At 40.1% G+C, this 17,528-nt stretch overlaps 1 protein-coding gene across 1 annotated transcript in view; it reads left to right on the top strand.

Annotated features, from left to right (window-relative positions):
- Positions 1–12,061, top strand: part of IQGAP2 (IQ motif containing GTPase activating protein 2) — a 281,580-nt gene extending 269,519 nt beyond the window's left edge. The window contains exons 32-36 of the mRNA XM_045999265.1: positions 1,898–2,110; positions 3,945–4,105; positions 5,079–5,216; positions 6,184–6,292; positions 11,061–12,061. Of these exons, the coding sequence (XP_045855221.1) occupies positions 1,898–2,110; positions 3,945–4,105; positions 5,079–5,216; positions 6,184–6,292; positions 11,061–11,174 (735 nt within the window). The 3' untranslated portion in view covers positions 11,175–12,061. The remainder of the gene's footprint in view (positions 1–1,897; positions 2,111–3,944; positions 4,106–5,078; positions 5,217–6,183; positions 6,293–11,060) is intronic.
- Positions 12,062–17,528: the final 5,467 nt, after the last annotated feature.

The raw sequence follows: 17,528 nt of genomic DNA, 5'->3' as shown, positions 1-17,528 counted from the left end.
ACCAAATGCATGTTGGGTGTAATTTTGTCCTTGACTAGATAGATAATTCTAGGTCTTTTAAAGCCTCTGAATGTTCACTGTAAACCTTATCAGACAGTGAATAAAGACAGTTCTGGTCAGTAGGATGGAGAAAAATACCTTTCATATCTTATGTATTTGCTTACTTGAAACATGTCTCGCACATTAAAACTGTTTTCCAAATGCTTCAGAAGCGAATGTCTTGAGTCCATCAGGCCAGAGCACCGTTATCATGCTGTAAGTCAAGGTTCTTAACAATCTTGCATTAATGTTGTTATCAATATCTTCTAAAATGCATCGTCGTGTATTTAGTTCATTCTGACTTAAGCTAATTCACTCCTTTGGCTTTTTAGAGAGTTGCCACTCTCTAAACAAAAGTTAACGAAATTATCTAATTAGGTACTTCTTAGCAGAGCTACTCATAATTTCCTGAATCATTCTTTCTTTCCTTAAGGATTTATTTATTTGAGAGAGAGAGAGAGCGAGCATGTGAGTGGGGAGAGGGGCAGAGGAAGAGGGAGAGAGAATCCTCAGGCAGACTCCCTGCTGAGCACAGAGCCTGATACAGGGCTCGATCCCATGACCCCTCGATCATGACCTGCACGGAAATCAAGAGTTGGATGCCCAGCTGACTGAGCCACCCAGGCACCCTGAATAAATTGTCATTTAATTGGTTGCCAAGAAATGACTGTTTTTAATTCAAAAAATATATAGAATGAAACTTCAAGTTATCTGGGGTTCTTTAATGTGAGTATTGTTAAACAATGTAGGTGGAATATCCTACTGTCCTTATTGAACATTTAATTTTTCCCCAAATGTAGCATAGTCACAAGAATGCAGACTTCAAGATCAAGTACAGTCCTGCACCTCCTCACTGTGTAATTCTAGGCACTTAGAAGGGTTTCTCTGCCTCAGTTTCCTCAACTATAAAATGGGAATAATAACAGTGTTTAACTGACAGCAAAAACAAATGATTTAAAACATGTTAAGTGGGTAGAATGATAACCAGCACATACTAGGTGTCTAATAATGTATTTAAGCCCTGCAGATACTGTTGTTGACCACTGACCTAGTAAACTATTCCCTTGTACGTGATATTGATCTACCTGTAATCTAATTATATCTGTATCCTTAGACTTTATATGGTGTCACTCAGTTGTCTAATACAATGAAATGGGAAGATCACCAGTCTCCTTTTATTACTGGTTTTGTTTTTTTTTTGTTTGTTTGTTTGTTTTTTTATAACAACCTGTCCAAATTCATTCATTCATTTACTAATCATTTATTTGGGAACTTGGGATGAACTGAAATATTCTTACTTCCTTTGGTTCAAAGACACCTGCAGGTTTTTCAGAGTTGGTAGTTTGAGAATTATTCCTTCACTAAAATAAAGGTCTCTGCCCTTGGGACTTACCAATCTCCATAAATATGGCGGATGTGTGAGAGTTCAGTTGGGTTCTGGATGTTCACGGTGTTCGAATAGCTGTGTTTTAAGGAATAATGTAGTTTTAGTTCCCTCAGCTGAACTATCCAGGAATTGAAATCCTTCCACCCAGAGACTTATAAAATATCAGTTATCCACTATAATATGTTCATTGCTAAGGTGATTTCTCATCTTAGCACTAAAGTAGCCATTGAGAATTTTGCTCAAAATAGGCCTGCCACCATTGCCATATTTCTCAAAAAGATGAAATAATCCCTTCCCGAAGACCTATTTAAAATCCGTGAAGAACATAGCTGATTCTGGTCTTTGGACTCTGATTTGAGGATTTCTTTTATTTATTTTATTTTATTTTGACATGAACTTGCCTGAACAGTTTATGAATTTGTGAGACTAGAGAACCAGAGAAAAGTCAATATCTTGATATTCCCCTTTCAGGAAACAGATCATGCCAGAGATATGGTGAGCCGAGCAATTATAGATTCCCAGGCTCCAGAAGAAATGAAGCATAGTCAGTCTATGGTTGAAGATGCACAGCTACCCCTGGAGCAGAAGAAGAGGAAAATCCAGAGGAACCTCAGGACATTGGAACAAACTGGACACGTGTCATCCAAGAATAAATACCAAGACATTCTCAATGAGATTGCCAAGGTTTTTGGAAATAGCATTCTTACTTCTTCACTGAGCAAATGTTTGTTAATCATTGGTCACATGCTAGGCATTCTCTCAGGTGACATAACAGACTCATAGTTGTATTGCCATGGTCAATATTACAGATTATCAAAGGTTTCAAAGCCATTGATGACTTTTAATAGAGAAATATCAAAACTTCCCTGCATCATTAGGACATCTGATGCACACCAGAAATAAATGCTTGGGAAATTTAATAGACAAATTTCATCTACACTTTGAAGCAATACCTACTAAGTTTGAGGGGTTTTTTTTTTAAGGTTTTATTTTTTTTAGTAATCTCTACACCCAATATGGGGCTCAAACCTACAACCCCGAGATCAAGTCACGTGCTCTATCAGGTGTGCAAGCCAGGTGTCCCAATACTTATTAATTTTAAAAATGACATTTCAATGAGAGTTCTTTCTTGTTAGTTGTCATATAGCCCAGTTGCTCTTAGGATCTACCATTGAGGTAGTAACTCACGTCCTTGAGAATGCCTTCTGAGCAGCTGAGCCTAAATGCAGTTAACACTTCAAGGGCTCTTTCTGTTTTCTCAGCCTATATTTTTGCAGTTGGGAAACTTCCTGAGAAAAGGATCTCAAATTCGTGTGAGGAAGCATCACAGGAAATGGATGAGATCTGTTTGCCAAGGATAAGGATGTATATACTTGTGTCAAAACAACCTTTCCTTCTTTTCATCCAAATATGCAAATTAAAATGGGTCTGGATGTTAAAGGCAGTTAAGTGATCAGGAAAGAAGTAAACGTTGTTACCTTCTTGGTGGAAAATCAACTTGGCTTCTTTCCATGGAAATTTAGGGTCACTTAGAGCGGTAGATTTAGTCCTCCTAGCCTAAGTGACTCAAGGGAAGTCATATTTCTTTCCATAGCTCTGGGGGGGAAAATATTTCTCTTTGGGAATAATTAGTAGTGAAATTAATGCTTTTGCCTTTAAAAAAATAAAAAGTTACCATGAAGGCATCCTCTAAAAGATTCTGTTTATTGGAGAATTGTTATTTAAAGTTTAAAGGCATGTGCATGTCTATCTGGATTCCTAGGGGAATATGTTTTATTTTGTCCACATAAGGAAAATCATAGTAAACAAACACTATTTTCTTAAATGAAACATTTTCATGATTTATCAGTTAGAATTACAAATAAATCTTATGTCTTTAAGTTTGAATATAGCATAGTTCCTATAGGTTGTGAACAGCTTGGACAACTTAATGTTCTCTGAACTCTCTTTAAATCGAAGTAATAGTTACCAGAGTAAAATTTTTCCAGTCAGTCTTAAGAGCTCAGTTGTTTTCGCAAACCTTGAGAAATATTTTCCAGATAAAAAAGCTCACTGGGGTTTTGGGGGGGCTTTTTTTTTTTTTTTTTTACTTATTTCTAAAATGAATGCATTGATTACATGTAAACCTTTCCAGGTAAAATATTCTTCTAAGTGGAATGTTGAACACATTCTAAAGAAATTTTTATCTCCTGGGAAAGTCTTCCTTAGGCCCCTCTTAAAACACTATTTTTCTCAAATTAATTGTATGGTTATTCCAAAAATGCTTCTCTGTTTTTCCATCAAGTGAAAATAAACCTTAGCAACTCTGTTAAAGTGAAATACGGACCCTTGCCAGTCTGAAGTGTAAGTGAGGAAGGAGGGACACTTTAGTGTTCATAGAGTAAGGTCACTGAGGGAAGCTACAGGTTAATGGTCACAAATAGGGATTTAATAGTCTACATTCTTCTTGCCCCACATTGGCAATATCATAAAGTCAACTTCTTAAATCTCGTACCATAGCCTTGACTTGTTCTTTTAGGACATTCGAAATCAAAGAATACATCGTAAGCTTCGGAAAGCTGAGTTGGCCAAACTTCAGCAGACCCTGAAGGCACTTAATGAGAAGGCGGCATTTTATGAAGACCAGATTAATTATTATGACACCTACATAAAGACTTGTTTAGACAACTTAAAGAGAAGGTAAGTTAAAATCCTGTGTCTGTTTGTGGTGTCCTGGTGTTTAGGGGTGTCTGTTCTTCTACGATCCTGGACAGTTCAGCTTGGAAGCAAACTGCTTGCTTTATTTTATAGCCAAACACTAGAACCTCAGTTTTGTGATTTGCCTCTGTGATCTCAGAAGTCAGAAGTGCATCTCGAAGCTTTTGAATTGCCCATCGGTGTTGGGATTCAAGTAGCTCCGTCTGTTGTATGTTAAGCAAGGGGCTTTAACACCTGCAGAAGCACTCTCCTTTCTCCTTTTGTCTGTCTTAGTCAAAGGTGCCTTTGAACACTGCCAAGCAGGAAGCCTGCTTCTCCCTCTCCCCCTCCCCCTGCTTGTGCTCTCTCTCTCTCTGTCAAATAAATAAATAAAACATCTTAAAAAAAATCATTAGGCTGCCTTCCACTGTTAGCAAATACCAGGAGTTATCTAACATCTTAATATTGTCTATTGTAAACATTCAAAAAACAAGAGTAGCTTTAATTTTTATCAGTGTTCAAAGCCCTATGGAAATGTCAGTTTTGCAAATGTGGGGCAATATTCATAAAGTACTTAGAACATTGCTGGCCACATAGTATTTATTAAAGAAACTAAAGAAGTCTTAGTAATGCCTTTACTTAGGAGTATGCAGTTGAGATTAATGAACCAAAGCTGCTTGCAGAATGACTTAAAATAGCCATGTAGCTCAACATGCCTGAGAAAATAGAGGGCAAGTTTTATGAAAAATGTTAGTCTGTCATTCAAACTTCAGTCACTTTAAGAATAGCTTCCTCTTAGATTTCAGTAGTGAGGTTTTAAGGGAAAATTGTCACCTCCTATTGCAAAATAGAAAGTTTCATATTCAGGGCTGTGGGGCCCAGTATGAACTGGGGTGGTCACCCCAGCTGCTTACTGCACCCCTAGAAGCCTCTGACTTTAACATCATGATAACACAGTTTGCTCTTATTTTGTCAGAAATTCTCGAAGATCAATTAAACTAGATGGGAAAGGAGAACCCAAAGGGGCGAAGAGATCTAAGCCGGTGAGGTACACGGCAGCGAAGCTGCATGAGAAGGGTGTCCTCCTGGGGATAGACGACCTTCAGACGAACCAGTGAGTGTGACCCAGAATCTACACCCAACACAAGCGCCCTCTAATCATGCGCATAAAATCTGACTCTCTTCTCTTCTGTGTCCTGTGGCCTTTGAAAAGAGCTTCATTTGGTCTGTCAGGGCTTACCCCCGATTACAGATGACAGGGAAATACGCGTGTTGTAATCTTTAGTCTTCCCATCAGACCCTGAGCATCTGGTGCTGTGGATTGTAGGAAGTGCCCAGGAGGTTACTGGGTTTCCCATGGCTGGTCCAGTGTGTTTGGATTTGCCAGCCTCCCCTTTCCCACCAGAAGAACTGAATCATATCAGTGAGAATGAAAAGCTGTCTTTTGGTCTAGAATGATAAGAGTTATTTACAAGGGCAAGATAGTACCATTCTCATTTCAAAGCCACAGGCTATGGGCCAACACGTGGGTCAGAGCCATCTGCTGTTGGGGTGTGCATTTGACCTAGAGGGGAAAATGGAAACCCTCCTCTGTAGCCCCGTACCACATTCCAGTGGATTCTCTGTGTTACAGGGACCGTGAGTCTTGTGCCCCATCCCTGCTGGGGCGGTGGGGGAGCCAGACTCCCCATGTGTGCTCCTTTCTGGCTCCAGCCTTCTCTCCAGACCTGGCCTCTCTACTCCATTCACCCCAGCAAAAATTCTCCTGAATACACCCACTCAGAGAACATGCTTCCTCATCTGTTTATGTTGCTTAAGAACAAGGCCATATTTTAATAGCATTTCTTTTGTAATAAAGGACCTACTTCAATGCTCTTGGCTACAGTCCCAACAAGAGCCATCAAACCTGGTTTCAGTGAGCACAATGGGGAAGGGGGATGATGGGAGGTTTCTGAGACTTCCTTAGAATTTTCGCAGTGGACCTTGCACTAAGCGTGGAAACTAAGGATTCTGTTAACTTGTGTCAGCTTTACATATAAATTTGCAGTTCCGCACGTGTTAAGTGTTCCTTTCCTCACTAGGTTTAAAAATGTTACATTTGATATCATATCTACTGAAGATGTGGGCATCTTTGATGTCAGATCAAAATTCCTTGGTGTTGAGATGGAAAAGGTACAGCTCAATATTCAGGTAAGCTGGGATTTCTGCAAAGTGGGAGGTGAGTTTTATAATGTGGGTCATTTATGCCTCCCCTGGCTTATGCCCTTCAAAACAGTGAGGTTCACCAGAAGACCCCTGCAAGGATTTTTTGCCAATATTAGCTTTTTAAGCATTGATGATTTTTGAAAAAGCTCTGATTTTTCAAAATATTGGAACCTAAAATGCTTTTAGATGGCAAACCATAGTGGCCAGAGTTTCTAAGGCATGTTTCCATTTTTTGAAGCTTAGAGCATAACCATAGTATAAAAGTATTGAGAGCTGTTAAGGCTGGAAAATTTTCTTTTATTAGCAACTTGGATTTCTTTCTTAGACCACATAGGCCCAGGATTGGAACTTTCCTGACCTCATTTCTCCTTCTTAGGATCATTTTTACATTAGTGTATTAAATCAATTAAATGCTTAGGGGACACTTGGGTGGCTCAGTCTGTTGAGCGTGTCCAACTCTTGGTTTTGGCTCAGGTCGTAAACTCACAGTCGGTCGTGGGATAGAACTCTGCATTCAGCACTAAGTTTGCTTCAGATTCTCTCTTCTTCTCCCTCCTGCTTGCATGCTCTCTCTCTCTCCCTTTCAAATTAATCTTAAATAAATAAATTAAATAAATAATATCTTAAATAAATATCATACATAAAATGTTTTTAGGGGCACCTGGGTGGCTCAGTGGGTTAAGCCTCTGCCTTCAGCTCAGGTCATGATCTCAGGATCCTGGGATTGAGCCCCACGTCGCACTTTCTGCTCAGCAGGGAGCCTGCTTCCCCCTCTCTCTCTGCCTTCCTCTCTGCCTACTTGTGATCTCTCTCTCTGTCAAATAAATAAAATATTTTAAACAAATAAATATAAATAAAAAATAAAATCTTTTTAAAAATTATGTCCCCCACCTCCCACTCACACATGCCTGCTCTCTCTCCTTCTCTTTCTCTCTCTCTCTGAAATAAATGTCTTTTTAAAAATATCTGTTAAATGCTTAGGATGATAAGAATGAAAGACATTGTGCAAGATAGTTATCTGTACGTAGACACATGGTGTCTGCAGTCTGAATTATTGCCTTTTTCTCAGAAGAACCACATTTAAGCTAAATACCCTTGGAACAGAAACTGCAACCGACATCCAGTTTCTGTGTCCAAAAACCACAACAACAACAGAAAAGGAGTGGGCAACCAAATGTTTATCTCCTCCCAACCTCTTCTTAATTCCTAGTGTAGGATCGGTTAAAAGAAGTATTTGAGGGGCCCCTGCGTGGCTCAGTCAGTTAAGCGGCTGCCTTGGTCTTAGGTCATGATCCCAGGAATTGAGCCCCAGTCGGGCTCCCTGCTCAGTGGGAGAGTCTGTTGCTCCCTCTCTTTCCCCACTCATGCGCTCTCTCGCTATCTCTGCCTTGTTCTGTCAAATAAATAAATAAAATCTTTAAAAAGGAAGGTGAAGAAGTATTTGAGTTTTTCTTTTTCACATTAAGAGATTTTAAATGGAAATAACACCTAATTACCTGGGTCTCAAATTAATGGTAAAATGGATCCCAGGTATTCTGTATGTATCTATACAAACCATCTTGACAAGCCACTGCAGGTGGCAAGTTCTAGCCTCAGGGCCTGCAGAGCCAGTAGCAGAGAGCCCTGAATGACTCCCCCTCTCCTAGGAGCAGATGCCAATCCCTTCTTTTCTGTCTACCATTCCTTGTCGCTTAAAAAGAAAAATTAGGGGGCACCTGGGTGGCTCAGTGGGTAAAAGCCTCTACCTTCAGCTCAGATCATGAACTCAGGGTCCTGGAATCAAGCCCCACATGGCGGGGTCAAGGGGGTGCCTCTGCTCAGCAGGGGTGCCTCTGCTCAGCAGGGAGCCTGCTTCCCTCTGTCTCTCTGCCTGCCTGCCTGCCTGCCTACTTGTGATCTCTGTCTGTCAAATAAATAAATAAAATTTTTTTAAAAAAGAGAGAAATTAGAACTAAGTATGATAAAGCCATTGAAATAATGGAGTAAATTAGAGTCTAGAGGGGAAATGAAAGATAATGTGCAATTATGAAAAGTATACAAAAGGAAACAGTATTGTTTTCTACTTTATTTTAAATGTCACTAAATGTATCTATCTAACAATTTAACTAAAAAGCTTGAGTTACCCTAGATACCACTTAGATAAATATGGAAAGAGAAAAGAATGTGCTCCAAAGTGAATTGTCTTTGTTAGTCATTCCTCTCTAGGCAAAGACCTATCATGTGTTTGTCAAGAAGGAAATGACCCAAGGCCAAGCAACATCAACTGGACAGATGAATTCCAAGTGACTAGGAGACACCTGTTCAGAGAGGCCTCATGGGACTTCCTTGGAACAGTGGTGCAAATGCCAAGCTTCATTTGTTCCTTTGTTAAGGATTCAGTGTACAGGATTAACTATCCACACCATTCATCTATTGATTGTGAAATGTTACTCCTTCGCTGCATACAGGTGGCTAATATGGCCCAAATTTTTAAAGTCTTTAACATATCACGAGGGCTAGCAACATAATTTGTAGAGCTTGATGCAAAATGAAAATGGACAGCCCCTTATTCAGAATTATCGAGAATTTCAAAAGTAGTAAGAGCAGAACATTAAACTAAGTTCAGGGCACTACTGATCATGGGACCCTGCACAGGTTAAATGTCCCAGCAGCCAGCCCTTCATCTAGTAGCTAATAAAATCAGACTTCTGTTTATACATAAAGCCTTCAGACAACTATATTATCACATGAATTACTGAAGAGGACATGATGGCCCGGTCTTTAGTGTGAGACAAGGACTGGCAACAGGACAGAAATTTATGAGAGAATTCAGGGAGATTGCTTCTAACATTGTTTCTAGGTCCTCTTCTCCCTTCAGTTCCTAAAGATGATCTCCTAATTAAATCCCGTAGGTATTGGCAGAATACCTAACAGGGGGGTGTGACTTAAGTGAAGATGTTCTCCATGCACACATAATGGCCAGTGTTCATCAAGGGCTCCAAGGTTGATTGTCTTCCTTTCCCAGAGGAAGAACTGAGGTTCAGAGAGCTCATTATACAAGAGGCAGCTGGAATCCCAAGTTCTCATCACTCGGTTCCGTTGCCCCTCTCACAAGACTCCAGTTAATCCTGACAAGGCATGGGTGACGTACAAAGAGCTTATAGACCTTGATCTCCTATGCCCAGCAGCAGCCCTGTGAAGTTGGCAGTGTTCTCCCAATTTACACACAAAAAACACAGAACTTCAGAGAGATTGTGTGAAGTTGCAAGGTCATAAAATAGGAAATGGTGAGGTTAAGTCTCAAATCAGATCTTCTGTTCACAAGTCTGGTCATCTTCTTTGCTCTCTACCTTGGTGGCCCATCTGATTCCCCTGCAGACACGCACAGGTGTCTCTCCCCTTGCGTACAGTTGGAGGTCATTGAAGAGGTGGAAGGGGTAGCTAGGAACAGCCAAAGTTCTCTCAAAGGTGATTCTAACTTCTGTAGGGAGACTTGTTTAACGTAGGTAAAGCCGTTATCATTAAGAACCAAGACGTTTGCGGTGCCTGGGTGGCTCAGTGGGTTAAGCTTCTGCCTTTGGCTCAGGTTGTGATCTCGGGATCCTGGGATCAAGTCCCGAATTGGGCTCTCTGCTCAGCAGGGAGCCTGCTTCCCTCTCTCTCTCTCTGCCTGCCTCTCTGCCTACTTGTGATCTCTCTCTCTCTCTGTCAAATAAATAAACAATAAAAATCTTTAAAAAAAAAAGAGCCAGGAACTTTCCAGTCCAGAGCTAGGAATAAGAAAATGAGGTCTGAGTACTAGGCTGTGACAGCTCAAGAATGGTATCTTCTATTTGGGAAAGAACCCCTCTCCTGTGGTATTATGAGACATCACTGCTTATCTCATGCATATGACTGGTGTGACCCAGTTTCTGATTTTAGCAAGAGTTGATTTCATTTGTTTATATGGTGGCAGTGCAACACAGAATAGACCTGACTTGAGAGTGTAAGGACTTGTTCTCAATACAGGAGCAGAAGTAGCCTAGATCAGGAAGGACTTGCTTTATACAGGGGTCCCCAAATTTCTATCCAAGAACTTCACTACATAACATGATCATTTATCCCCATTTGCACATACTTACTTGTAATGTCTACATACTACTATATATTACTATACTCCAAATATACTTTATAAAATACATACACAAAATCTAGATGTTTAAAGAATGAGAAAAAATAAGAATAAGTAGAAGTTCTCATATTCTTTTTGCTCCCCAAGGAATCCCCTTGCTTGCTCTACTTTAGAAAACACCATTGTTCTAAAGGATATACTCCGTCTTGCTTGAATATTTGTATTTTGAGTTTTTCAATTAAAAAAACGTATTATATATATATATATACACATAAATATATATATGTATAAATACATATCTGATATTAATTGGAGGTGGTTTTCTGTTATACAGTGCTTATCAATTCTAAAAATCTATCTTCTTCCATTTAGCTAAGTGATTCTCAAAATATGGCACTCAGACCAACAATGGCATCATCACATGGGAACTTGTTAAAATGCATATACTTGGGCCTCACCCCAGAGCTACAAAGTCAAAACGTCTGGTGGGTGGGGCCCAATAATCTGTGTTGTCACTAGCTTGTGCTTTTAACTGAAAGATTTTGATGCATACTCCATAGTTAGGTCAACTGAATCTTATTTTTGTCCCCAGATCCGTCTAGAATTTTTTTAAATGTGCAAAATGTCAAATTTGAGATTTAATGATGATCTTCGCAATTTCAGGATTTACTTCAGATGCAGTATGAAGGAGTAGCTGTAATGAAAATGTTTGATAAGGTTAAAGTGAATGTGAACCTTCTCATATACCTGCTGAACAAGAAATTCTATGGAAAGTGAAGTGCCTACAGAAATGTCATGGAATCTGTATCATCTGGATTAAGAAATGAATCTGTTTAATATTTTTGTGGTTAAACATGATTGAAATCACTGCTTATAAATGTGTGATTTAAAGAAAAAAAAATGAAAAAGACCAAAACTGTTCTGAAGAATGTACCCATGTGCCTTTTTGATAATTTGATACTATAGTAGAATCCAAAAAGATGAATTAATGTAAACACTTCCACATTATACTGTGGTCTAGGTACTCTGATTTAAAACATTGGACATTCCGTGATTGGTTTTAAAGTAGGGAGAAAATAAGTTTCGTTGACTAGAGACAAATCTGTAAACCTATTTTCCTATGAAAAAAATTTTAAATGTCCCATTTGAGTAATGTAATTCTTCCTAGGTTTGTAGGTTTGTTTTTGGGTTTTTGTTTTTGGTTTGGTTTTTTGTTTTTTGTTTTTTGGTCTGTGGAGAAATGGAAACCTAATTTTTTGTAATGAATTATTTACACAGATTCTTAGTTCTAAGCCCTACCTTCTGGGAGTTACCAATTTTAAAGAAGTTTTGTGCAATTCAAAATGAAGTTTTTATAAGTAATTGAAAGTGATAATACAATAATACTTTCTGTATAAAAGTATATATTTTATGTGACTTATTCCTACTAAATGAAGTGCACTACTGCCTCATAGTAAAGACTCTTGTTCCCAGAGCCTTTAAGTGACTAAGGAACACCACGGTAGCGATCTTAAGCCCCACCTCCACCCCTCACAGTTTATTTGAATACTTAAATTGGGCCTCTCAATTTTTTTGTAATGCAATAAAATCAGTATCTAGATGGTTTTTAAATGTATTCTTTGAAAATTGTTTTATGTAAAATAAATGTTACTGAATTATGTAAATTTGGCTTTTTAGTGGTCTTCATCTAAATCTATTGAGTGGGTAGAAGGTTCTCGGGCTTATCAGGAAAAGAAACAACCTGCCTTTAGCTGTACTTGGTAAGGGGCAGAGTAAGCTGCTATGACCAAGAGATCCAAAGGCCTGTGGCTGGAACAAGAGAGAAGTTTGTTATTGTCCAGTTCAGCAGTTCAGCAGTTCAAAGGTAAGTGAGCAGGCCCACAAGGTTATCTAGGGCCCAAGCTGGCCATTTGGTTCTGTCCTTATCACTGATTCCCAGCCACAGAAGAGGGAAAAAAGTCCAGGGCCTGAGTGTGTCACTTCTGCTTACATCCGATTGGCCAAAACTTAGTCATGCTCCACACGATCTTCAACAGAGGCTGGGAAATGAGGTCCCCAGCCAAGCAGCCAGGTACCCCATGAAAAGCTGAGGTGAGAGGAGGGTGCTATTACTGAAAGAGTGATGGCTGGAGACAGGTTAGCTCTCTCCATGACAACAGTAATCCAGACTCTCAGGCTGGAACTTGGTATTCTGTTCATTCATTCAACAGGCTGTATTTTCCGCAGGGTTTACAAAGCACATTTTACACAAATGAACTTTAAGTGTGAGGCCAACAGAATTTGGAAAGTTCAACTTTTTAAAAGTAGAATCTGTCCCGTTAGTGACCATTTCCAGTTGTACGTATTTTCAACAGAGAGAAAATGCTCTTTGTCAAAACAATGGTCAAAACAGTGCTCACTGTCTTAACAGTGAGTAGATGTTGGGGGGGGGGGTGGCGTGTTAATGCAGTAAACCTTAACACAGACCTGTGTACCTAAAGGAATCAAATAAACATACGGTTGCATAGGTGTCATCTCTTGAATAAACCTCGTCCTCCCCTGCAGCTTCATTCCATGAGAAACAGGAGCCAGGGACGGTAGGAGCTAGGTTAGACTTCCTCCCTTGCTCTCCAGGAAAGATTGTTAACAGAAATGTGTCAGAGGAGCCCAAATTAAGGAAAAATTGCTGGGAGGCAAAAGTCAACATTTCATAGTATCTTTGAAGGGAGTTTATTTCATTGCAATACTAAGCATTATGCCTGAATATTATCTGGATTAGTATAGACCTTTGTATCCTGCCAGTACCCTCAAGGAAAGAGGTGAATGTTTTCTCTCCATTGGCTCACAGCATAAGGCTGTTGTTGAAGATACTACCAAGGGCTACTTGAGATCGTTGAGGCACATGAATGAAGGAATAACTGAGAAGAAGAACTGGGATGAAGAAAAGGAGCGAACAGGAAGAAGCCAACGGAGGTATGGATGTAGGGATGGTTGCAGCCAAGGCCCAGGGCCCTCCCAGAAGGACTGAACCCCAAGCCAGGGACAGTTGTACCATATAATCCTGAGCCACTAAAGACTCCTAACCATTGTAGGGGAGGAAAAATAATTTTCCCTCCCTCCTCCTGCATTCGTGACTGAGACACACTGTAATAAAAAAAAATAACAAGACAAAAACAAATACAAGTTTAAAATGCATGCCTCGTGAATACATAGGAAATACCCAAGAAAACTGAGAAAAACTCCTTGAAATAGCCCAAGCCCTCACCTTACTACTTTCAGCTAAAGACAAAAGAAGGATATTGTGGGCGGGGAGGAGGGTGAGTGACTGGGTAGGGTAGGGGGAGAGATGACTTTGCACTTCAGGGGAAGGTGAGAAGAGGAAAAGTTTGGTGAGAGTGACCTTGCCTGGAAGATAAGCCAGGTGAATAAGTGATGTCCAGCAGTAACTCTCTTCCTGCTACAACCTCCTTTTCTAATGTAAATTTTTTCCATAAACGTAAATTGCCATTATAGGAGGATAACTTATTTTCAGAACTTCTCTTGTGTCAGCAGTTTCACAAAATAATCACTTCAAAATAAACCCTATGCCAAAGAGGCCCATTTTGGAGTGGAACAGTCAGCTACGAGACAGCCTTCTCCCCAGAGCTCATGACTTTCCCTACTCTGTGAGAAGAAGAAAAACATTTTTTTTTTTTTTTTTTGCTTTTGAAACACTTAGCTATTGAAACCCTAACTTGATTAAGTCTAAAGCTGGTTCCTTGATTTTGATGTATGTCCAGCCATGTTTCCAATATTACAAAAATGGTCTTTGGTTGGAAGATTGAGAGTTCGTGCTCTCGTGAACTCCACTTTTTAGCACCTAGACATGAAAAAGGGCTTAAGCTGCATTCTAGCTACTCTCAAAGGACATGTTCTAGTAATCTCCAAGAAAGAAAACTGAGCCTATTTTAATATTCTGCAAGTTTGTGGTGAAATAGAGACCAACGCAATATGACCATTGCGCAATATGACCATGTCAGAGACAAGTCATTGAAAGACCAGAATCGTAACATGTGTGTTAGTGTGTGGGGGTGGTGGGACCCTAATTAGAGGTGATGTTCATGATGTAATTCTTAAGACTTTGGCTGTGGTTGAGCAGGGATTTGTGGTACTCCTCAAACATTCTAAGAGGTAAACCACGGAACTCTGAATGTTGATAGTTGATTGTATTTTTTTTTAAAGATTTTATTTATTTACTTGACAGAAAGAGATCACAAGTAGGCAGAGAGGCAGACAGAGAGAGAGAGAGGGAAGCAGGCTCCCCCGCTGAGCAGAGAGCCCGATGCGGGACTCGATCCCAGGACCCTGAGATCATGACCTGAGCCGAAGGCAGCGGCTTAACCCACTGAGCCACCCAGGCGCCCCGATAGTTGATTGTATTTTAAGAGATTCTGGAGAGGGGTGCCTGGGTGGCTCAGTGGGTTAAAGCCTCTGCCTTCAGTTCAGGTCATGATCTCAGGGTCCTGGGATCGAGCCTCACATCGGGCTCTCAGCTCAGCGGGGAGCCTGCTTCCTCCTCTCTCCCTGCTTGTAATCTCTGTCTATCAAATAAATTAATTAATTAAAATGGTGAGTTTAAAAAAAAGAGAGAGAGAGCTTCTGGAGAACATTGGATCCTATACAGCTGATCAGCTTTTGAAAACCTGTTGCCTCTGTTACTGAAACCAGCATTTGGTTAACAGGTAAGATAGAGCCCCCGAAAGTCATCCTCTAAGCTCCAGAGGACAGAGTGTTTCAGCCACTGCTATAGGTCCAGAGCCTGGCAGTGCCTTATAAATGGCATAGAGGTGGGGGATAAAAGGCTGTATTCGTGTTGGGTTGAGAAGGAGTCAGACCCCACCACCCCCTGTCCCTCAGGAGTCAAAGGCTTGCTTCACCCTGACCCTTGTATGAGGGCAGCACTGAGTGATTATCTCGTTCTCATAGGAGAGGAAATCTCCATTCAGTCTCCAAATAAAATAGCTCATACAGATGCCTCCTTCGTAAAACATGATTTCTGGATGTGTCCATGAGAGTGTTTCCAGAAGAGATTAACGCTTGAATGTGTGGACTGAGTAAAGAAAGATCCCTTCATCCCTGTAGGCAGGCATCATCTAATCTGTTTGGAACTCAAATACAAAAGGGCCCAAGAAGGCAAATTCTCTCCCCCTTCCTCTCCCCCTCCCCTTGAGCAAGATTTGCACCATTAGCTTCCAAGAGGAAATTACTAAGGAAGTTCTTGGAATATATTGTTGTCTTTGGAGGCTTCAAACACCACACTGCGTGTAGAGATTACTTTCTAAAAAATAAAAATCTTTGGGGGCACCTGGGTGGCTCAGTCAGTTGGGCATCTGCCTTCAGCTCAAGTCATGATGCTGGGGTCCTGGGATAGAGCCCTGGGTTGGGCTCCCTGCTCAGAAGGGACCCTACTTCTGCCTTTGCCCCTTCCTCCACCTTGTGCTTCCTCTTTCTCCCTCTCTCTCTCTCTCAAATAAAATCTTGAAAAATAAAAATATTTTAAAAAGAAAAAAATACACTACATTGGGTGAAATAAATTGTATTTTATCAATTTATTGATTTTATGATAAAATCAATATTTTATCAATTTATTGATCAATTTATCTATTTATCAATTTATCAATTTATTGATAAAATTTTATCAATCAGAAAAACTTCAGATAAAATCGCATTAGAAGGGGGCACCTGGATGACTCAGTGGGTTTAAGCCTCTGCCTTCAGCTCAGGTCATGATCCCAGGGTCCTGGGATTGAGCCCCGCATCAAGCTCTCTGCTCAGCAGGGAGCCTGCTTCCTCCTCTCTCTCTGCCTGTCTTTCTGCCTACTTGTGATCTCTGTCTGTCAAATAAATAAATCTTTTTAAAAATGCTCTAAAGAATAAAATGCTGTATATACATACAAAAGTATACTATAAAGAGTTTAAAAGCAATTACATGTATGTATACCAATCAGATAAATCTAGAAAAATGAAAACTACAGAAGTATTCTTAGAGTATGTTACTCTGTAAATATTTAGAACATACAAAGCAATACTAATTTTTAAAAAGATTTTATTTATTATTTATTTGACAGACAGAGATCACAAGTAGGCAGAGAGGCAGGCAGAGAGAGGAAGGGAAGCAGGCTCCCTGCTGAGCAGAGAGCTGACGCTGACACGGGGCTGGATTCCAGGATCTTGGGATCATGACCGGAGCCGAAGGCAGAGGCTTTAACCCACTGAGCCACCCAGGTGCCCCAATACTAATTTTTTTTTAAATAAATGTAAAAGTACAAAAACATGAATAAGAAAGTTGCTATTCTGGGCAGGAAAAATGAAATCAGAAAAGGGTATTAAAAAGCTTAACTAAGAAAAGATAAATATATATTTACATATATTTGCTAATGCCAGATTGTAGGCTTATGGGTGTGATATTAGGCTCTGTATTTTTCTATATGCTTGAAATGTGTAATTTAAAGACGGTCACACAGACTATAGGAAATCCTGTTCAGTTCTTTTTACCTCTCAGAGCAGCTTTCCAAGTGTGTCCATCCTACCCACCCCTGTCCCATCATCTTTAACCTCTGCATCACTGAGGAACTTGTTAAAAAATGCAAATTTTCAGACCACACCCCAGACCTACAGGGTCAGAAACTCTGGAGATGAGGTCTGGCACTATAGTTTAATAAGTCTTCCAGATGACTGATCCATGCTAAAATTTGAGAACTACTGTCTTAGAATAACATTTCTGTAAACTTTGACTGATACCACCATCACCTGGGGCTGCTTGTCAAAAATCTAGAATCTCATTTCATAGTTCTGGGATGAGGTTCAGGAATCTGCACCATGTGTGATAAAGTTAAAACCACTGTTTCTGAAGGTAAGTTTTTGGTGGCTGCTCAATGAGCAATCCCCCAACTTACAGAAAACATTAAAATGAGGAAGAAATGCTTCATTGTTTTCCACTCTCCACCCTTGTTCTGTATCTCAGCCCCACTCTAAAGGAGGCTTTAATCTAGCTAATGTGCACAGAGAATGAAGCATGCATTTCAGCAGCTCTCTGTGCGTTCTATTATAATAACTAAGCAATAAAAAGTGTCCTTTAGGGACACCTGGGTGGCTCAGTGGGTTAAAGCCTCT

This window comes from Meles meles, chromosome 3 (assembly GCF_922984935.1).
Source record: "Meles meles chromosome 3, mMelMel3.1 paternal haplotype, whole genome shotgun sequence".
In the NCBI taxonomy this organism is placed as follows: Eukaryota; Metazoa; Chordata; class Mammalia; order Carnivora; family Mustelidae; genus Meles; species Meles meles.
This window is presented reverse-complemented; position numbering and strand designations above follow the sequence as displayed.